The sequence below is a fragment of the Hippoglossus hippoglossus genome, chromosome 18 (assembly GCF_009819705.1).
Source record: "Hippoglossus hippoglossus isolate fHipHip1 chromosome 18, fHipHip1.pri, whole genome shotgun sequence".
Lineage (NCBI taxonomy): Eukaryota > Metazoa > Chordata > Actinopteri > Pleuronectiformes > Pleuronectidae > Hippoglossus > Hippoglossus hippoglossus.
Window position 1 is genome coordinate 4,608,919 of NC_047168.1, and position 16,698 is coordinate 4,625,616.

General features: G+C 41.2%; 1 protein-coding gene across 1 annotated transcript in view; it reads right to left on the reverse strand.

The window, feature by feature from the left end:
• Window positions 1–3,408: 3,408 nt before the first annotated feature.
• LOC117779316 overlaps window positions 3,409–16,698 on the reverse strand; it is a 69,614-nt gene continuing 56,324 nt past the window's right edge. Inside the window, exons 3-5 of the mRNA XM_034615398.1 lie at window positions 3,764–3,865; window positions 3,655–3,689; window positions 3,409–3,565 (exon numbers count right to left, since the gene is read on the reverse strand). Of these exons, the coding sequence (XP_034471289.1) occupies window positions 3,446–3,565; window positions 3,655–3,689; window positions 3,764–3,865 (257 nt within the window). The 3' untranslated portion in view covers window positions 3,409–3,445. The remainder of the gene's footprint in view (window positions 3,566–3,654; window positions 3,690–3,763; window positions 3,866–16,698) is intronic.

Genomic DNA, 16,698 nt, shown 5'->3' on the forward strand with positions numbered 1-16,698 from the left:
GGTCTCAGTGTAAAGAGGCGGGTACAGGCTGACAATACACAGTACTGTCATCATGTATTTGATGCATGTTACAGAGGATTTTATTATATATTATCCACTTTCTAAAAGTGACACTTTTATTTCCTCAAGAAGGTTTCCATTTGCCAAACAGTTTTTATAGTGATGTGTCAGTTTAAGAGTAACTTGCATTTAAATGGTCGAGAACAAAGGTGAGATTTTAGGAGAGAAAAAGTCTGAACTTTATGAAAATAAAGTTGTCATATTGTGAGAAAAACATCTTTAATTTACGAGAATCAGTCAAATAGTCCGTAATGAAAAAAAAAGATTCAGAATATATATATATATGACTCAACTGTTACTGGTTGCAAAAGTTAAAACGTTACCGAAAAAATATGACGTCATTTTCTGGCTTTAAAGTGACATCATGATGACAACATTCCTACCATATGATCATAAATGATTTTTACATCTATATAAGTTTAGGTCGTGCTTTAGTCCAGGAAGCAGAGATGCCTCAAATGACAACGATATCAACGTAAGACTTCTTGATGATGTCACTTATCATATGACATCATAAACTATTTATATATTAACACTACACATACCATTCTATACATGACCTTGGCCTTTGTCCAGTCATCATCTGGAGATATTTCACATTTATTAGATTGGAGCAAATGAAAGTAAATCACAACTTGGTAGAGTGAAATGATTCACTTCCTGCCGAGGTCCTGACAGATGTTTAAAGTGTCACGCAGACTGACCCTCTTAACAGCCAATCAGCTGCAACCTCATTTTTACGCTGGTGTCTGCTCTTTTTGCAGAAAATGTTCATTTCCCAAGACCTTTGAGACGATGCACCTGGATACCTTGTGATGGAGAACACAACGTTTACTGGTTCAGACACGGGTCTCGCCACGGCATCCTTCACACACACGGTGATCAGTGTGAACACATCTCCGTACCGGGGTCTCCCTCACACAGCTGTTCATACCACCTGCAGAGGACCAACCTCAGGGCCTCTGACGCTGGGACCTACTACTGCGCTGTGGCCTCCTGTGGCGAGATACTGTTCGGCAGCGGAAGCGAGCTGCTGGTCCCAGACGACCAAACGGCACAGATGAGAACCTTGGTTTGGCTCTCCATCATTAGAACTGGGATTCTCTTGCTCTGTCTCACAGTTTGTCTCTTGGTTTACTTCACAAACGGCTCAGTACGTCCTTAAAGCTCTGACTTCAGCAGGTTATTTCAACTTAAAGGTTCAGTTAAAAGTTTAACAACAGGGGTTATCATTTATTACGACACCTATTGTTGTTTTACTGAGCAAATAAAATCACCTGATACATCGATCAGGGATGGGACATGGGTGATGCTCTACCTATCAAATCCAATAATTCATGGCTCTTTAATAAGTGTGTGTAATTGCTGTGGCGCATTTAATAAAGTTATAGTTTGCATTACGATGACAAAATTCATAAGTACAACATGTAATTGTAAAATTTTCAGATTAATTTCAATATGTCAAGAACAAAAAAAAAAAGTTTAAGACAATTTTTCATTTATTTAGTTCCATCTGTGACAACAACTGATTGGGTGAAGGCAACATCTCCTTTAGAAGAGAAAACAAACGGTTTAATTCAGACTTTATAAACACATTTCTTCCCCACATGAAGTCACATCACAAGTAGAAGCTTCAAGCGGCATCGTGCATGAGGCTCCTCAGGTGGTCGTCCCTGTTCTCTGTTTCAGCCACGTGACGCCACGCTGCTTCACAGCGACCAATGTGAGCTGATCACTTCTTCAAACACCACTGGAGAAACCAAACATGAGAAAACCCAGGTGACATCATCAGGGTGGAGAAGACATTCTGCATGCACATGACGCAGTAAAACTGACGTTTGATCAGATTTGTAAAGTTGGTGGAATTTGCCTTTAAATGTATCACAGATTGTTAACCCTCCCTCATGGTGCAGTGAACAAACCCAACCTCAAGCTACTGATCTGGGGACATCCTGTTTCAAAACCGCAGAGACACAAACAAACGAGAGGGTCTGAGAACTTTTCTCTTGTTGCCTCTTACACCTTGTGACAGAAAGTTGAATTATCCACCTACGTAGAATTCTCTTTGGCCTTTCATGTGCACATATCGTACACTAGTGCAGTGCCTGTTCTAAACATGCTTGTTTGGAGTGAGCTGTTCACTTGAGATTGCAATGAAGCTGTTGTGCATCCATGATCAAGCAGATTGTGTTTTTTGCACCACTTTTACAGTCAGTGTGAATAGTAGTGTGAATTTGCTTTATTACTGTTCACCTGTGTGATTGATTTATAAGTTTGAATTATTTACTTTACTGGTTATTTTTTCAGACTGTACATCCGGCATCTTTTCAAAATAAAAGCTCTGTAATTCAGCTCAGTACATAGCATTACAGCAACCTAAATAAACACTGTACTTAAAAAAAACTAAAAGAAAAAGGACAAATTACCAAACAGGAAGTATGGATTGTTATACAAACTTTGTAAGTAACAGTTTTAGCAGTAACATAAATTGGGTTATTTACAAACTTATAGAACAACTACTTCCCACCTGTGATTATTACATTTCATTGCAAAACTCTTTCAGTTTGCTCTGTTAGGGCTTTGTGTTTCCCTTCGTTGCACACAGCATGCGAGCTGCCTCTTGTAAAGATGACTTCTCTTTGTTTAACACTTCAGTCTTCCTGTGTTCGAGCGACAGGACTTCATTTTCCACCAGCGGAAACCAGCTCACAGTCACAGTGCTCTCACCTTATCCACCACAGAGAGTCAGAGCAAAAGCCAAACACTGAGAAGTGGCCAGTTTCAAGGCTGCAACGTCCGTTTATGTTTTCGGTTCGAGGAAGGTGTAGATCAGAGGGGACTTTTGAGCTTGATCTGTTAAACATTTTTTTGTGGTAGCTTTTAGCACTGCACACCTATATTGAGGTTTTGAGATATGCATCTCTGAGATCCCTGCAGGCCCAAACGTCCTCACTTCAGAAAGGTGAAGATAGTATCAAATGACCCCGCCTCATTAGCAGGTAACATTTTTCGTTGGTACACTAGGTTGTGTTCTCACTTGTGGCCACAAGTAAATTATAAAAAGGTGCTTGTATGTGACATGTGGTCACCATGTTTCCAACAGATAGCTGTGGTCTGTGAATGATGAAAGCTCGGCTTCATGAGAAAGCTCACGCTTCAGCAGGATGCACGTCGTCCACTGTTACCTGCACTACTTTGAGTGCACAGACACAGTAGAAATGAGTCATGCACACACTGAACCACTGGTTTTATTTAGATGATAGCAAGCTGAAGCTTTACATGTTTCACACGGAGGTAAAAATCTAATTTACAGGACTGTTCTGATGTCAGTAAAGACATAAATGTGGTGATTAAACACAGAGACAAATACAGAAGGTGTCCAGCTCTACTGCCTCACACTCAAGTACACACATTCACTCCAGGTATCATCCCTCTGTCCTCTGGATCTGTTCATCTGTATCTCCCTGTGAGCAATGTAGCAGGGGTCGTCTTCATTCTGCTCATCCTGTGCATGAGAAACAGTCAGTCATGTTGTTGGCCATGACAGACAATGTGCACAAGTGTTTGAACAGTAACACAACAGCTCATCTTTACCTTTGCATTTATTTTGGAGGATGGAGCATGGGGATCTGAAAAGAGAGAAAGACTTTTTAATGTCATATATTGATCACTGGGATCATGAGGAACAGATAGTATCATTTACCTGTAACCCTCATCATGCATATTGAGAAAGCCAGTAAAACACTCAGCAGGGTGGTGATTGCCGAGGTCGCACTCAAGAAAACCACCAGCCAGTCCACCTCATCTGCAGAGAGCCAGAGGACAGGAGACGTCACACACTTTTAACCTAAGGAGTAATGATCACTATTCATCACGTGAGACTCACCATGAAACTCCAGCTTGGTCCCGTCTCCAAAAACTATGGTGCAGACAAATGCTATCACCATCACAAAGGCTTCAGCAGAGATTACATTTCTTTAGATCTAAACATGTAATACTTTTCTTATCAACTACTAACATTGTATAAAACAAACAGGAAATTATAATTGTATGTGTATTTTAACTTTTTAGTTTGCTCCATGTCAGCCACCAGGTGGCGATCAAGACACTGGCTTCTTTTTGCAGGAACTGTCGTGTATTTAGTTCAGACCAGCTCTTATTTCAAGACGGCATAAAATCTATTTCCCCTATAACAAAACACAGACAAAACTCTGCAGCGATCTTACCTTTAACCTTTAAATACGTTGCACTGTAAACTGCTGGGGATTTTCTGGAGTTGGTGCCCACGTTAAAGCCACATATATAGAGTCCAGAGTCCAATAAATCCACTTGTTTGATTTGGAGAAAGACGTTACTGACGTTGGACGTCATGCTGAACTTTTCTTTTTCAAACCCATCGAAGTACGATGCACCTGTGTCAAGGGAGAGCATGGAGGAGATGTGGCTGGTGTTGGATCCGTTTTCCAGTCTGAACCATGATATGTAAGAGGGGGAACTGGTGTAGTTGGTACACAGCAGCGTGACCTCTTCACCGGTCTGGACCTCCACAACATGATATTCACAACTTGAGACAGAGATCCAACCTGAAACAAACAAGATTCTGACATTTTTCTGTTAGGGTAGAGAGGTTGTTGCAAGGGAAATCTTGCAGGGTGAAGTTTTTTCTGGAGACGGATGATGTCAGAAGTATTAATTGTCATTTTACCTGATGCATCGGGGGAGAAAGGAGTATTATACGCCTTAAAAGTCAAGATGGCTACATAGCATTAGTCAATTTGTGGAGTGTCTCTCTATCTGTCTTAGGCTAACCGCTGTTTTGTCTAAACACTAGGTCCTACAGATACTGCAAAAGAGTAATAGAGGCCTCATGACAAAGTGGATGAAAGAGAATATAACTAAGTCAACAAAATAGATCTAAACCATTAAAAATCATAAAAGTTGGCTGTTGATATATTGAGAAAAATAGATCTACTTACTGAGGATACAGAGTATAGCTGACAGGAGGGTGTAGTTCATTGTCGTGCGCATGGTGCGACAGCACTGCTGTAATGTTCGTCACTGATCTGTGTTTCAGAGACAAGTGGTCTCAGTGTAAAGAGGCGGGTACAGGCTGACAATACACAGTACTGTCATCATGTATTTGATGCATGTTACAGAGGATTTTATTATATATTATCCACTTTCTAAAAGTGACACTTTTATTTCCTCAAGAAGTTTTCCATTTGCCAAAAGGTTTTCATAGTGATGTGTCAGTTTAAGAGTAGTTAAAAAGTTACCACAAAATATGATGTCATTTCCTGGCTTCATAGTGACATCATGGTGACAACTTTCCTACCATATGATCATAAATGATTTTTCCATCTATATAAGTTTTAGGTCGTGCCTTTAGTCCAGGAAGCAGAGATCCCTCAAATGACAACGATATCAACTTAAGACTTCTTGATGATTTAACTTATCATATGACATCATAAACTATTTATATATTAACACTATACACACCATTCTATACATGACCTTTGGCCTTTGTCCAGTCATCATCTGGTGATATTTCACATTTATTAAATTGAAATGGAGCAAATGAAAGTAAATCACAACTTGGTGGAGTGGAATGATTCACTTCCTGCCGAGGTCCTGGCGGATGTTTAAAGTGTCACGCAGACTGACCCTCTTAACAGCCAATCAGCTGCAACCTCATTTTTATGCTGGTGTCTGCTCTTTTTGCACAAAATGTTCATTTCCCAAGACCTTTGAGACGATGCACCTGTCTACCTTGGTCTGTGGTGTATGTAAGTGTCTGGATACAAGATAAGTTGCGTCTGTGGTCCTGAGTGAGACTGAAAACTGAATGCTGTCTACTGCTGCTGTAACGTTTTATCTTTTCTTCACCCAGTTCACCTGTCAGCCGTGATCCAGTCGGCTGCAGTCGAGCAGGACACTGGTGTTGTATCGGCCAGCGTTGGGGACAACGTGAATCTACGCTGCTTCTACGACAGTCAGGTGTTGATGCACTTCTCCTGGTACAGACAAACCTTAGGATTCAGACCGGAGCTCCTGTCTAGTGTTTACAAACATGATGAGCCGTCTAAAGTCTTCCACTGGTTGGAGGAGAATCCTCGTTTCTCTGTGTGGAGGGAGGAAGGGAAGAATCATTTACACATCTCTGACGTCCAACTCTCAGATTCGGCTTCGTACTTCTGCGGAGGCTCGCACTCCAACATGGTGGAATTTGGAGAGGGGGTCTTTTTAAGTGTCAGAGGTTGGTGGGGGCTTTTACATTCCTTCGCATGTCATTGGTTGTTAGAGATTTTAATTAATGATTTATCGTTGGAAGTATCATCAAGATTGCTAGTGTTCAATTCTGAGTTTTTTTCCTGTCATTTTTCAAGAGCGTGGTCTTACAGTTTGAGAGCAGTGCTTCTGTACACGCATGAATCACCTGCTCTCAGATTTCTCCTCTTCACTCGGTCAAAATTGCTGAAAAGGTTATAGGCAATTCGAAATATGATGTGCATGTACTGTTCATAAGGATTATTGTCAGCATAAAGTCTTATTAAATCGTCACAAAAAAATTACTTTACGAATATAAAATACTTAATTGTCACAATTACATGTAATTTAGGAGCCAGACTCCAGGAACACCAGGAAATTGTCCAGGGGCCTGTATCTGAGACCGTTCCCCTAGGAGGCTCTGTGACACTCAACTGTACAGTTCTCACTGGAACCTGTGATGGAGAACACAACGTTTACTGGTTCAGACACGGGTCTCGCCACGGCATCCTTCACACACACGGTGATCAGTGTGAACACATCTCCGTACCGGGGTCTCCCTCACACAGCTGTTCATACCACCTGCAGAGGACCAACCTCAGGGCCTCTGACGCTGGGACCTACTACTGCGCTGTGGCCTCCTGTGGCGAGATACTGTTCGGCAGCGGAAGCGAGCTGCTGGTCCCAGACGACCAAACGGCACAGATGAGAACCTTGGTTTGGCTCTCCATCATTAGAACTGGGATTCTCTTGCTCTGTCTCACAGTTTGTCTCTTGGTTTACTTCACAAACGGCTCAGTACGTCCTTAAAGCTCTGACTTCAACAGGTTATTTCAACTTAAAGGTTCAGTGTGTAAGATTTGGGGGAAAGGGATCTTTTGGCAGAAAGTGAATATAAAATAATCCTACTGATGTTTTCACTTGTGTTTCATTTAAATTGTACAATTGTTCTTTTCTTTATCCTAGAATTGGTCCTTTATCTTCAAATACTTTGAATACTATCAGGAGTGGGTCCTCTCTACGGAGGCTGCCATGTTTTACAGTAGCCCAGACTGGACAAACTAAACACTGTTTGAGTTTTTATCACAACTGAAGCTACCACAGGTTCTCTTTCATGTTTGGAAGGGGAGGGTGAGGTGAGGGGTATCCATCTGCAACATGCGACTTCACCAGTAGATGTCACTAGATTCTACACACTGAACCTTTAATGCTTCTGTCACAGTTCAAAAATATCACAAAGACAAAATGTGAAATGTTAGATTCATATTTTTTTTTGAAAAGGGTTATCCTTTTTGATTAAGCTTTGTATTGCTTTTTAACACATATGTAAAAATACAGACATGTACATGTATGTATAGCAAGGAAAATAAACAAACTAGAAAAAGCAAAAAAACAACAACAGGGGTTATCATTTATTGCGACACCTTATGTTGATTTACTGAGCAAATAAAATCACCTGATACATCGATCAGGGATGGGACTAACCCTAACCCAAGTCACATCACAAGCAGAAGCTTCAAGCGGCATCGTGCATGAGGCTCCTCAGGTGGTCGTCCCTGTTCTCTGTTTCAGCCACGTGACGCCACGCTGCTTCACAGCGACCAATGTGAGCTGATCACTTCTTCAAACACCACTGGAGAAACCAAACATGAGAAAACCCAGGTGACATCATCAGGGTGGAGAAGACATTCTGCATGCACATGACGCAGTAAAACTGACGTTTGATCAGATTTGTAAAGTTGGTGGAATTTGCCTTTAAATGTATCACAGATTGTTAACCCTCCCTCACGGTGCAGTGAACAAACCAACCTCAAGCTACTGATCTGGGGACATCCTGTTTCAAACCGCAGAGACACAAACAAACGAGAGGGTCTGAGAACTTTTCTCTTGTTGCCTCTTACACCTTGTGACAGAAAGTTGAATTATCCACCTACGTAGAATTCTCTTTGGCCTTTCATGTGCACATATCGTACACTAGTGCAGTGCCTGTTCTAAACATGCTTGTTTGGAGTGAGCTGTTCACTTGAGATTGCAATGAAGCTGTTGTGCATCCATGATCAAGCAGATTGTGTTTTTTGTACCAATTTTACAGTCAGTGTGAATAGTAGTGTGAATTTGCTTTATTACTGTTCACATGTGTGATTGATTTATAAGTTTGAATTATTTACTTTACTGGTTATTCTTTCAGACTGTACATCAGACAACTTTTCAAAATAAAAGCTCTGTAATTCAGCTCAGTATAAAGCATTACAGCAACCTAAATAAACGCTGTACTTAAAAACAAAACAAAAATAAAGGACAAATAACCAAACAGGAAGTGATTATATGAATGTTGTTGCGATGACGCAAAAAAGCTCCTGTCACGGGTCATACTATATAATAGTAATCAGTCGTATAAAACAAAAAAAAACAGTATTAGCAGTGACATAAATTTGGTTATTTGCAAACTCATAGAACAAATACAGTCTGGTTGTTCTCCTTCTCTTGTCGGTTTCATCTTTTTATGCCTTGTTACGTATGATGTGCTCGATGTTGTGCCATAATGCATCAAACGTGATACCATAAAATGGTGTGCCTTTCGGCATTCAATAAATTTGGTTATCAAAATAAAATATTAAATATTAATATTTTATTATTAATATTAAATAATAACTTTAATTGATTAAAGTTACCTCGGGCACCACCCTTCAAAGGAAGGGAAAAGATAGCCAATTTATTGATTAAGTCTCATTGATTAAGGTTCTAACTACAAATTTGGAACTCTGATTAACAATTAAATTAATAACTATAACCAAAATTACCATATAGATAGTTAGCTAAGTTGAAAGATATGGGGTTCTTGACAGTGTAGAGGTTGGCGAAATTCACTTATGCAACATTAATAAGAAAACATTTGTGAAAGAAAAACATTTATTATGAATATAATAAAGTATAAAAACACAAATTACTAACGGTATAATTGCTAAACAAAGATAGGTATGTGTGTATACATGTGTGTGTGTCTGTGTGAGTCAGCGTGCTTTCAAGATGGTCGCTGGCCAAAGAGACAACACCCTTCCCCCACCTATTGGAATGTTTACGACCTGTAGAGATAATGAGGTGAAGAGTTATGCGTGTGTCTGTGTCTGTGCCAAATTAGAGAAAGTTACTAGATTGGATGCAATGAAAGACTGTGAAGAGCATAACAGACTAACATTACTTTCTCAATAACTTGTACCCAAAATATCACAACACCACAAATCAAACGTATAAACCTCACACAGAATCGAATAAACAGTCTTGCTTAGCCTAGTATAATTATTAAGCCCAGTTGTGTTACCAGTCCGTGGAAAGGGGAAAAAGGAAGTTGCTGTGCAGTTCGCAGTTTTGTGTCGTCTTGCTGGTTTCGGTTGAGCGGTGTAGCTCAGTTGTTGGCTGAAGTTTGCAAGCAGGACATCGAGTCGCTGCTAGGACGTTGGTAGAGCTTGGAGGGCGAGGAGGTTTCCTTGGTGAGATGAGCTGGAAGCTGCACCTTTGTGCTCCTCTCGAAGAGTTGGATGGGAAGAGAAGATGTGAGCTGGAGAAGAGGCTCCACAGCCTTCCCTCCTCTGAGGGAGTGTAGCAAGAGAGGCTCGACAGCCTTCTCCCCGTTGAGGGAGTTTAGAAAGAGAGAGATCGAGAGAGAGAGATCCAGAAGCTGGAGAACTTAGCTTATATTGGCCCGGTGACCTCACAGGTCATGGGGTCCAGAGTGACCAATGGGAGTTGAGACCTGTGTCCCTGGAGGGGGTTTCCACCCCTCTGTGTGAAGTTGATGCCCTCTGGGACATTGAGTTCCTTGCTCTGGTTTTTAATGGCCCCTGGGAGACGGAGTCCTGGAGGGACATGCTGCTTCCGGCTTTGATGGCACATGTAGGCCGAAGTGTGGTTTCACACAAAACCATGGCCCAACATCCCCCCTTCGTTCTCAGGATCGCACCTGACGTGGGTTCCTGAGGGCGAACTTGAACATGTTTAGTCCAAAGCTGGAAAAGTCAATTGTCAGTTCATTTGGATTGTCACATCTGGGCATTTGTGTATACTATCTAGTTTGGCTAAGCAAGATTCAAATTAGACAAATAATTCAGATTACAATGACAGTACAATATGAATAACCTGTGCTCTTCACTAGGTTAGGGAGAAAAAGGAAGAAATAAGACATTGTAAATTGTAAGATAAGATGCAGAGAGAGTGGCACGTACAATGATAAGGTCATTTTTGGAATGTCCAAGAGTTTTGTTCACTCATGGAATCCTACTCAATGTAGTACTCAGTCTGATCTGTTAGACTTAACAATTTTAATCTTCAGCAGGTATTTCTGCGGAAGGTTGTCATAATTTTTCAAAGTCTCCAAATCCAAATGACTGTATCATTGTTTCTGTAATAATATGCTAATGTCCTAACATGTGGTATGGCCTTCATTATTATGAAATGGAAAGTAGTCGATCCAAACATATTTACAAAGTTGGCAGTGGTATATAAGTTTAATCAGAATTTAGGTTTTGAAGTTTGCTGCTGTTGCTAACAAAACAGGTTTCCTATTAACTGCAAGAAACTTAATACTGACTGTCAGTACAGGGGTGAACTGTGTTGGTTATGGCCTTGAGGAGCGAGCTCTGGATCGCCTGTGTCGTGGCTCAGGGCCGTAACGCTCTGGGGAGCCAGAGTCCAGGAGGACTTCAGAGGCGCTGTCACTGTGTGCTCGGTCATAACCATATCTTAAACTGTACTCAGAGACGCTGTCGTCATCTTCTGAGCAGTGGTAAGTTGTCTGGGCCAGAATTTCAGAGTATGGTTTCCTACAGCTTCTACTGTGGGAATGCCTATCTCTGGGAAGTTGGTGGACATGGCGGGTACGCTCTGTGTCCCTACGCTGCCTTCTGTCACCCCCCTTCGTTTTGTTGTGAGGGTGAAGTTTTGAGGCAGCGGATGAATTTGACACCGTGCTGTTTGTTTTGACGGGCTCGGTTGCACCTACTGTAGCCTTGAAAGTGATAACAGTTTCCCAAGCCACCTGTGTCATCTTCCTGATCTGCTGCATTGAAGGTTTTCCTTGCTGTGTCATCAGTACAACATGTGTGCGTATACATGGATGTAAGTTTCGTAAGAACATGGACTTGAAGGTGGGATTTTCTTCTAGGCCTGGTGCGTTCTTTCCCTGAAAATAAACATGCCTCAAACGTCGAAAATAATCCTTGGGATTTTCGCGACGTGAATGTTTAATTTGGGATGCTGTAACAATGGATGTGATCTCGTCAGCAGTAGAAGAGAATTCCTCGACTAGTGCTTGACGGAGCTCTGTGTAGTTACTTGTGACACTGGAAGGAAGTGACTGAATAAACTTGTGAACAGCTGTAGAGCTGGTTTTTAACACAAGTCTAACCTTCTCTCTTTCTGTTGCATTTGGCACATCACTTAAGCTGAGATCTAGTTCTCTAAAGTAATTATCAATATTGTTATCACAGTTGTCTGGATCAAATTGTTCAATATCTTTAGCTAGAAACTCAAGCAAATCAAAGCGAGGACACTGTGAGGTCCGGGCACGTGCATCACCTGCTCCAGGTTTCTCTGGTTGAGGGGGAGGTGCTAAAACATCCTGAAATGTTGAAGTCCCCCCTTTGGAGAGTTGTGCACGGAAAAATGTGTCATGCATCCGTGGATGAGAAGCATATGAGGCACAATGTGTTCTTGAAGATAAACTACATGTGTTGTCAATGTCAGTGTCAGAGTCAGGGAGATGGGAAGTTAGGAAGCCGTTACCTCTTCCTGTCAGTGGAGGATCAGGAGGTGACTTAATTCCCGAAGACTTAGGGTCGGATGGGATTCTGTCCCATCTTGGGAGTGAAGAGGGAGTTAACCGTACACTATCGGAGGAGTGTGAATCGGAATAACCAGAATCGCATTGGTTCAAAAACTGATGTGAGGCCGGGCCTTCTAATCTAAGTTTTAACAATTCCTCCTTGTGTGAAATGAGATCTGACTCTGCTGAGTGCAGGTCCTCTAAATAGTGCAGGGCTTTCTTACTAGCAGTTTGAACCTCCTGGAAAAGAAAAGCATTTTGCGCTCTTAGGGCATTTACCTCCTGTTCCACAGCTGCTTTGCTCTGACAGGCAAGGTTGATTTGCCTGTGGAAATTTAGAATCATGCATCTCAACAATGGACCCTTTGATGCTGTTTGTGCATCACACCTGTCGTTAAGTAGAGAATCTATTTCTTTATTACACTCACTGAAGTTCAACTTGCTGATGAATTCAGGATAGCCAGGGGTCAGGCTCTGTGCTATGGAAAAAACAAATTGTTCTACACAGGGGTTCTCCATTGTTGGTTCTGAAATTGAAAATTAGATTTACAAGTTTATAAATCAAAAAGCAGTGTGGTTGGCTTTGGTGTTGCACTGGCAGACACCTGGTAGTGTGGATTTGATCGTACACTAGCCTAACCAAACTATGGTGGATTAAACAGTTCGCCAAACTTTTAATCACTAACTGATATGCAGGGCAGTAACAGTTAGGTTCTATAAATTCACAGGGCTGGAAGCACGCTGTGGCTCTTTCTCAGGTTCTCTTATCCAACTTGGGCTGAAATGCTTGGCAGTAACAGCCAGGTACAAGCTCTGTTACATAGGGCCGGTGGCACGCTATGTCTTAATTCAAAAGCACTTAACAGTTACAGGAAATTTCACAGCTTGACCAGTTAACATTGAATATGTGATATTCAAATGTTAACAGAAATTCTTAAAATTTCAACAACGAATATTCAACTGGAGTTATTAGCAACGATAGCAATCTTTTAGCGTAACACTATGAGGACCTAAAATGGTAGTTATGAATAATTAATTATTAATAAACATTTAATTCATGAATAAATAAAATTTCACCACAATGCACTTGTTTGTAAATACGGTTGAATGTCTACTCCGGTGGCAGACTAGTGGAATTGAATTCAAACCTTTGGCTTGACTGAAAATTCAAAATTCCACTTATTTCTAGCGTTTGCCGAAAATGAAAACAAATTAATATTGCATAATTATTAATTTTTTCAACTGTACTCTTCCTCACGCGGGGGGCACCATTTATGTTAGCCAAAAATGGAAGAGGAAAAAACAATTAATGTTGCATAATTATGAATTTTTTTTTGCCAACTGTACTCGGGTCCACCCAGGGACGCCATTAATGTTGGGAAAAAGTATTAAAAATAAAAATTACTAATTAATGTTACATAATTATGAATTTTTGCCAACTGTACTCTGTCCACCCAGGGACGCCATTAATGTTTGAAAAAATGATTAAAAATAAAAATTAATAACTATAATGTTACATAATTATGAATTTTTGCCAACTGTACTCGGTCCACCCAGGGACGCCATTAATGTTGTGCCATAATGCATCAAACGTGATACCATAAAATGGTGTGCCTTTCGGCATTCAATAAATTTGGTTATCAAAATAAAATATTAAATATTAATATTTTATTATTAATATTAAATAATAACTTTAATTGATTAAAGTTACCTCGGGCACCACCCTTCAAAGGAAGGGAAAAGATAGCCAATTTATTGATTAAGTCTCATTGATTAAGGTTCTAACTACAAATTTGGAACTCTGATTAACAATTAAATTAATAACTATAACCAAAATTACCATATAGATAGTTAGCTAAGTTGAAAGATATGGGGTTCTTGACAGTGTAGAGGTTGGCGAAATTCACTTATGCAACATTAATAAGAAAACATTTGTGAAAGAAAAACATTTATTATGAATATAATAAAGTATAAAAACACAAATTACTAACGGTATAATTGCTAAACAAAGATAGGTATGTGTGTATACATGTGTGTGTGTGTCTGTGTGAGTCAGCGTGCTTTCAAGATGGTCGCTGGCCAAAGAGACAACACCCTTCCCCCACCTATTGGAATGTTTACGACCTGTAGAGATAATGAGGTGAAGAGTTATGCGTGTGTCTGTGTCTGTGCCAAATTAGAGAAAGTTACTAGATTGGATGCAACGAAAGACTGTGAAGAGCATAACAGACTAACATTACTTTCTCAATAACTTGTACCCAAAATATCACAACACCACAAATCAAACGTATAAACCTCACACAGAATCGAATAAACAGTCTTGCTTAGCCTAGTATAATTATTAAGCCCAGTTGTGTTACCAGTCCGTGGAAAGGGGAAAAAGGAAGTTGCTGTGCAGTTCGCAGTTTTGTGTCGTCTTGCTGGTTTCGGTTGAGCGGTGTAGCTCAGTTGTTGGCTGAAGTTTGCAAGCAGGACATCGAGTCGCTGCTAGGACGTTGGTAGAGCTTGGAGGGCGAGGAGGTTTCCTTGGTGAGATGAGCTGGAAGCTGCACCTTTGTGCTCCTCTCGAAGAGTTGGATGGGAAGAGAAGATGTGAGCTGGAGAAGAGGCTCCACAGCCTTCCCTCCTCTGAGGGAGTGTAGCAAGAGAGGCTCGACAGCCTTCTCCCCGTTGAGGGAGTTTAGAAAGAGAGAGATCGAGAGAGAGAGATCCAGAAGCTGGAGAACTTAGCTTATATTGGCCCGGTGACCTCACAGGTCATGGGGTCCAGAGTGACCAATGGGAGTTGAGACCTGTGTCCCTGGAGGGGGTTTCCACCCCTCTGTGTGAAGTTGATGCCCTCTGGGACATTGAGTTCCTTGCTCTGGTTTTTAATGGCCCCTGGGAGACGGAGTCCTGGAGGGACATGCTGCTTCCGGCTTTGATGGCACATGTAGGCCGAAGTGTGGTTTCACACAAAACCATGGCCCAACATCCCCCCTTCGTTCTCAGGATCGCACCTGACGTGGGTTCCTGAGGGCGAACTTGAACATGTTTAGTCCAAAGCTGGAAAAGTCAATTGTCAGTTCATTTGGATTGTCACATCTGGGCATTTGTGTATACTATCTAGTTTGGCTAAGCAAGATTCAAATTAGACAAATAATTCAGATTACAATGACAGTACAATATGAATAACCTGTGCTCTTCACTAGGTTAGGGAGAAAAAGGAAGAAATAAGACATTGTAAATTGTAAGATAAGATGCAGAGAGAGTGGCACGTACAATGATAAGGTCATTTTTGGAATGTCCAAGAGTTTTGTTCACTCATGGAATCCTACTCAATGTAGTACTCAGTCTGATCTGTTAGACTTAACAATTTTAATCTTCAGCAGGTATTTCTGCGGAAGGTTGTCATAATTTTTCAAAGTCTCCAAATCCAAATGACTGTATCATTGTTTCTGTAATAATATGCTAATGTCCTAACATGTGGTATGGCCTTCATTATTATGAAATGGAAAGTAGTCGATCCAAACATATTTACAAAGTTGGCAGTGGTATATAAGTTTAATCAGAATTTAGGTTTTGAAGTTTGCTGCTGTTGCTAACAAAACAGGTTTCCTATTAACTGCAAGAAACTTAATACTGACTGTCAGTACAGGGGTGAACTGTGTTGGTTATGGCCTTGAGGAGCGAGCTCTGGATCGCCTGTGTCGTGGCTCAGGGCCGTAACGCTCTGGGGAGCCAGAGTCCAGGAGGACTTCAGAGGCGCTGTCACTGTGTGCTCGGTCATAACCATATCTTAAACTGTACTCAGAGACGCTGTCGTCATCTTCTGAGCAGTGGTAAGTTGTCTGGGCCAGAATTTCAGAGTATGGTTTCCTACAGCTTCTACTGTGGGAATGCCTATCTCTGGGAAGTTGGTGGACATGGCGGGTACGCTCTGTGTCCCTACGCTGCCTTCTGTCACCCCCCTTCGTTTTGTTGTGAGGGTGAAGTTTTGAGGCAGCGGATGAATTTGACACCGTGCTGTTTGTTTTGACGGGCTCGGTTGCACCTACTGTAGCCTTGAAAGTGATAACAGTTTCCCAAGCCACCTGTGTCATCTTCCTGATCTGCTGCATTGAAGGTTTTCCTTGCTGTGTCATCAGTACAACATGTGTGCGTATACATGGATGTAAGTTTCGTAAGAACATGGACTTGAAGGTGGGATTTTCTTCTAGGCCTGGTGCGTTCTTTCCCTGAAAATAAACATGCCTCAAACGTCGAAAATAATCCTTGGGATTTTCGCGACGTGAATGTTTAATTTGGGATGCTGTAACAATGGATGTGATCTCGTCAGCAGTAGAAGAGAATTCCTCGACTAGTGCTTGACGGAGCTCTGTGTAGTTACTTGTGACACTGGAAGGAAGTGACTGAATAAACTTGTGAACAGCTGTAGAGCTGGTTTTTAACACAAGTCTAACCTTCTCTCTTTCTGTTGCATTTGGCACATCACTTAAGCTGAGATCTAGTTCTCTAAAGTAATTATCAATATTGTTATCACAGTTGTCTGGATCAAATTGTTCAATATCTTT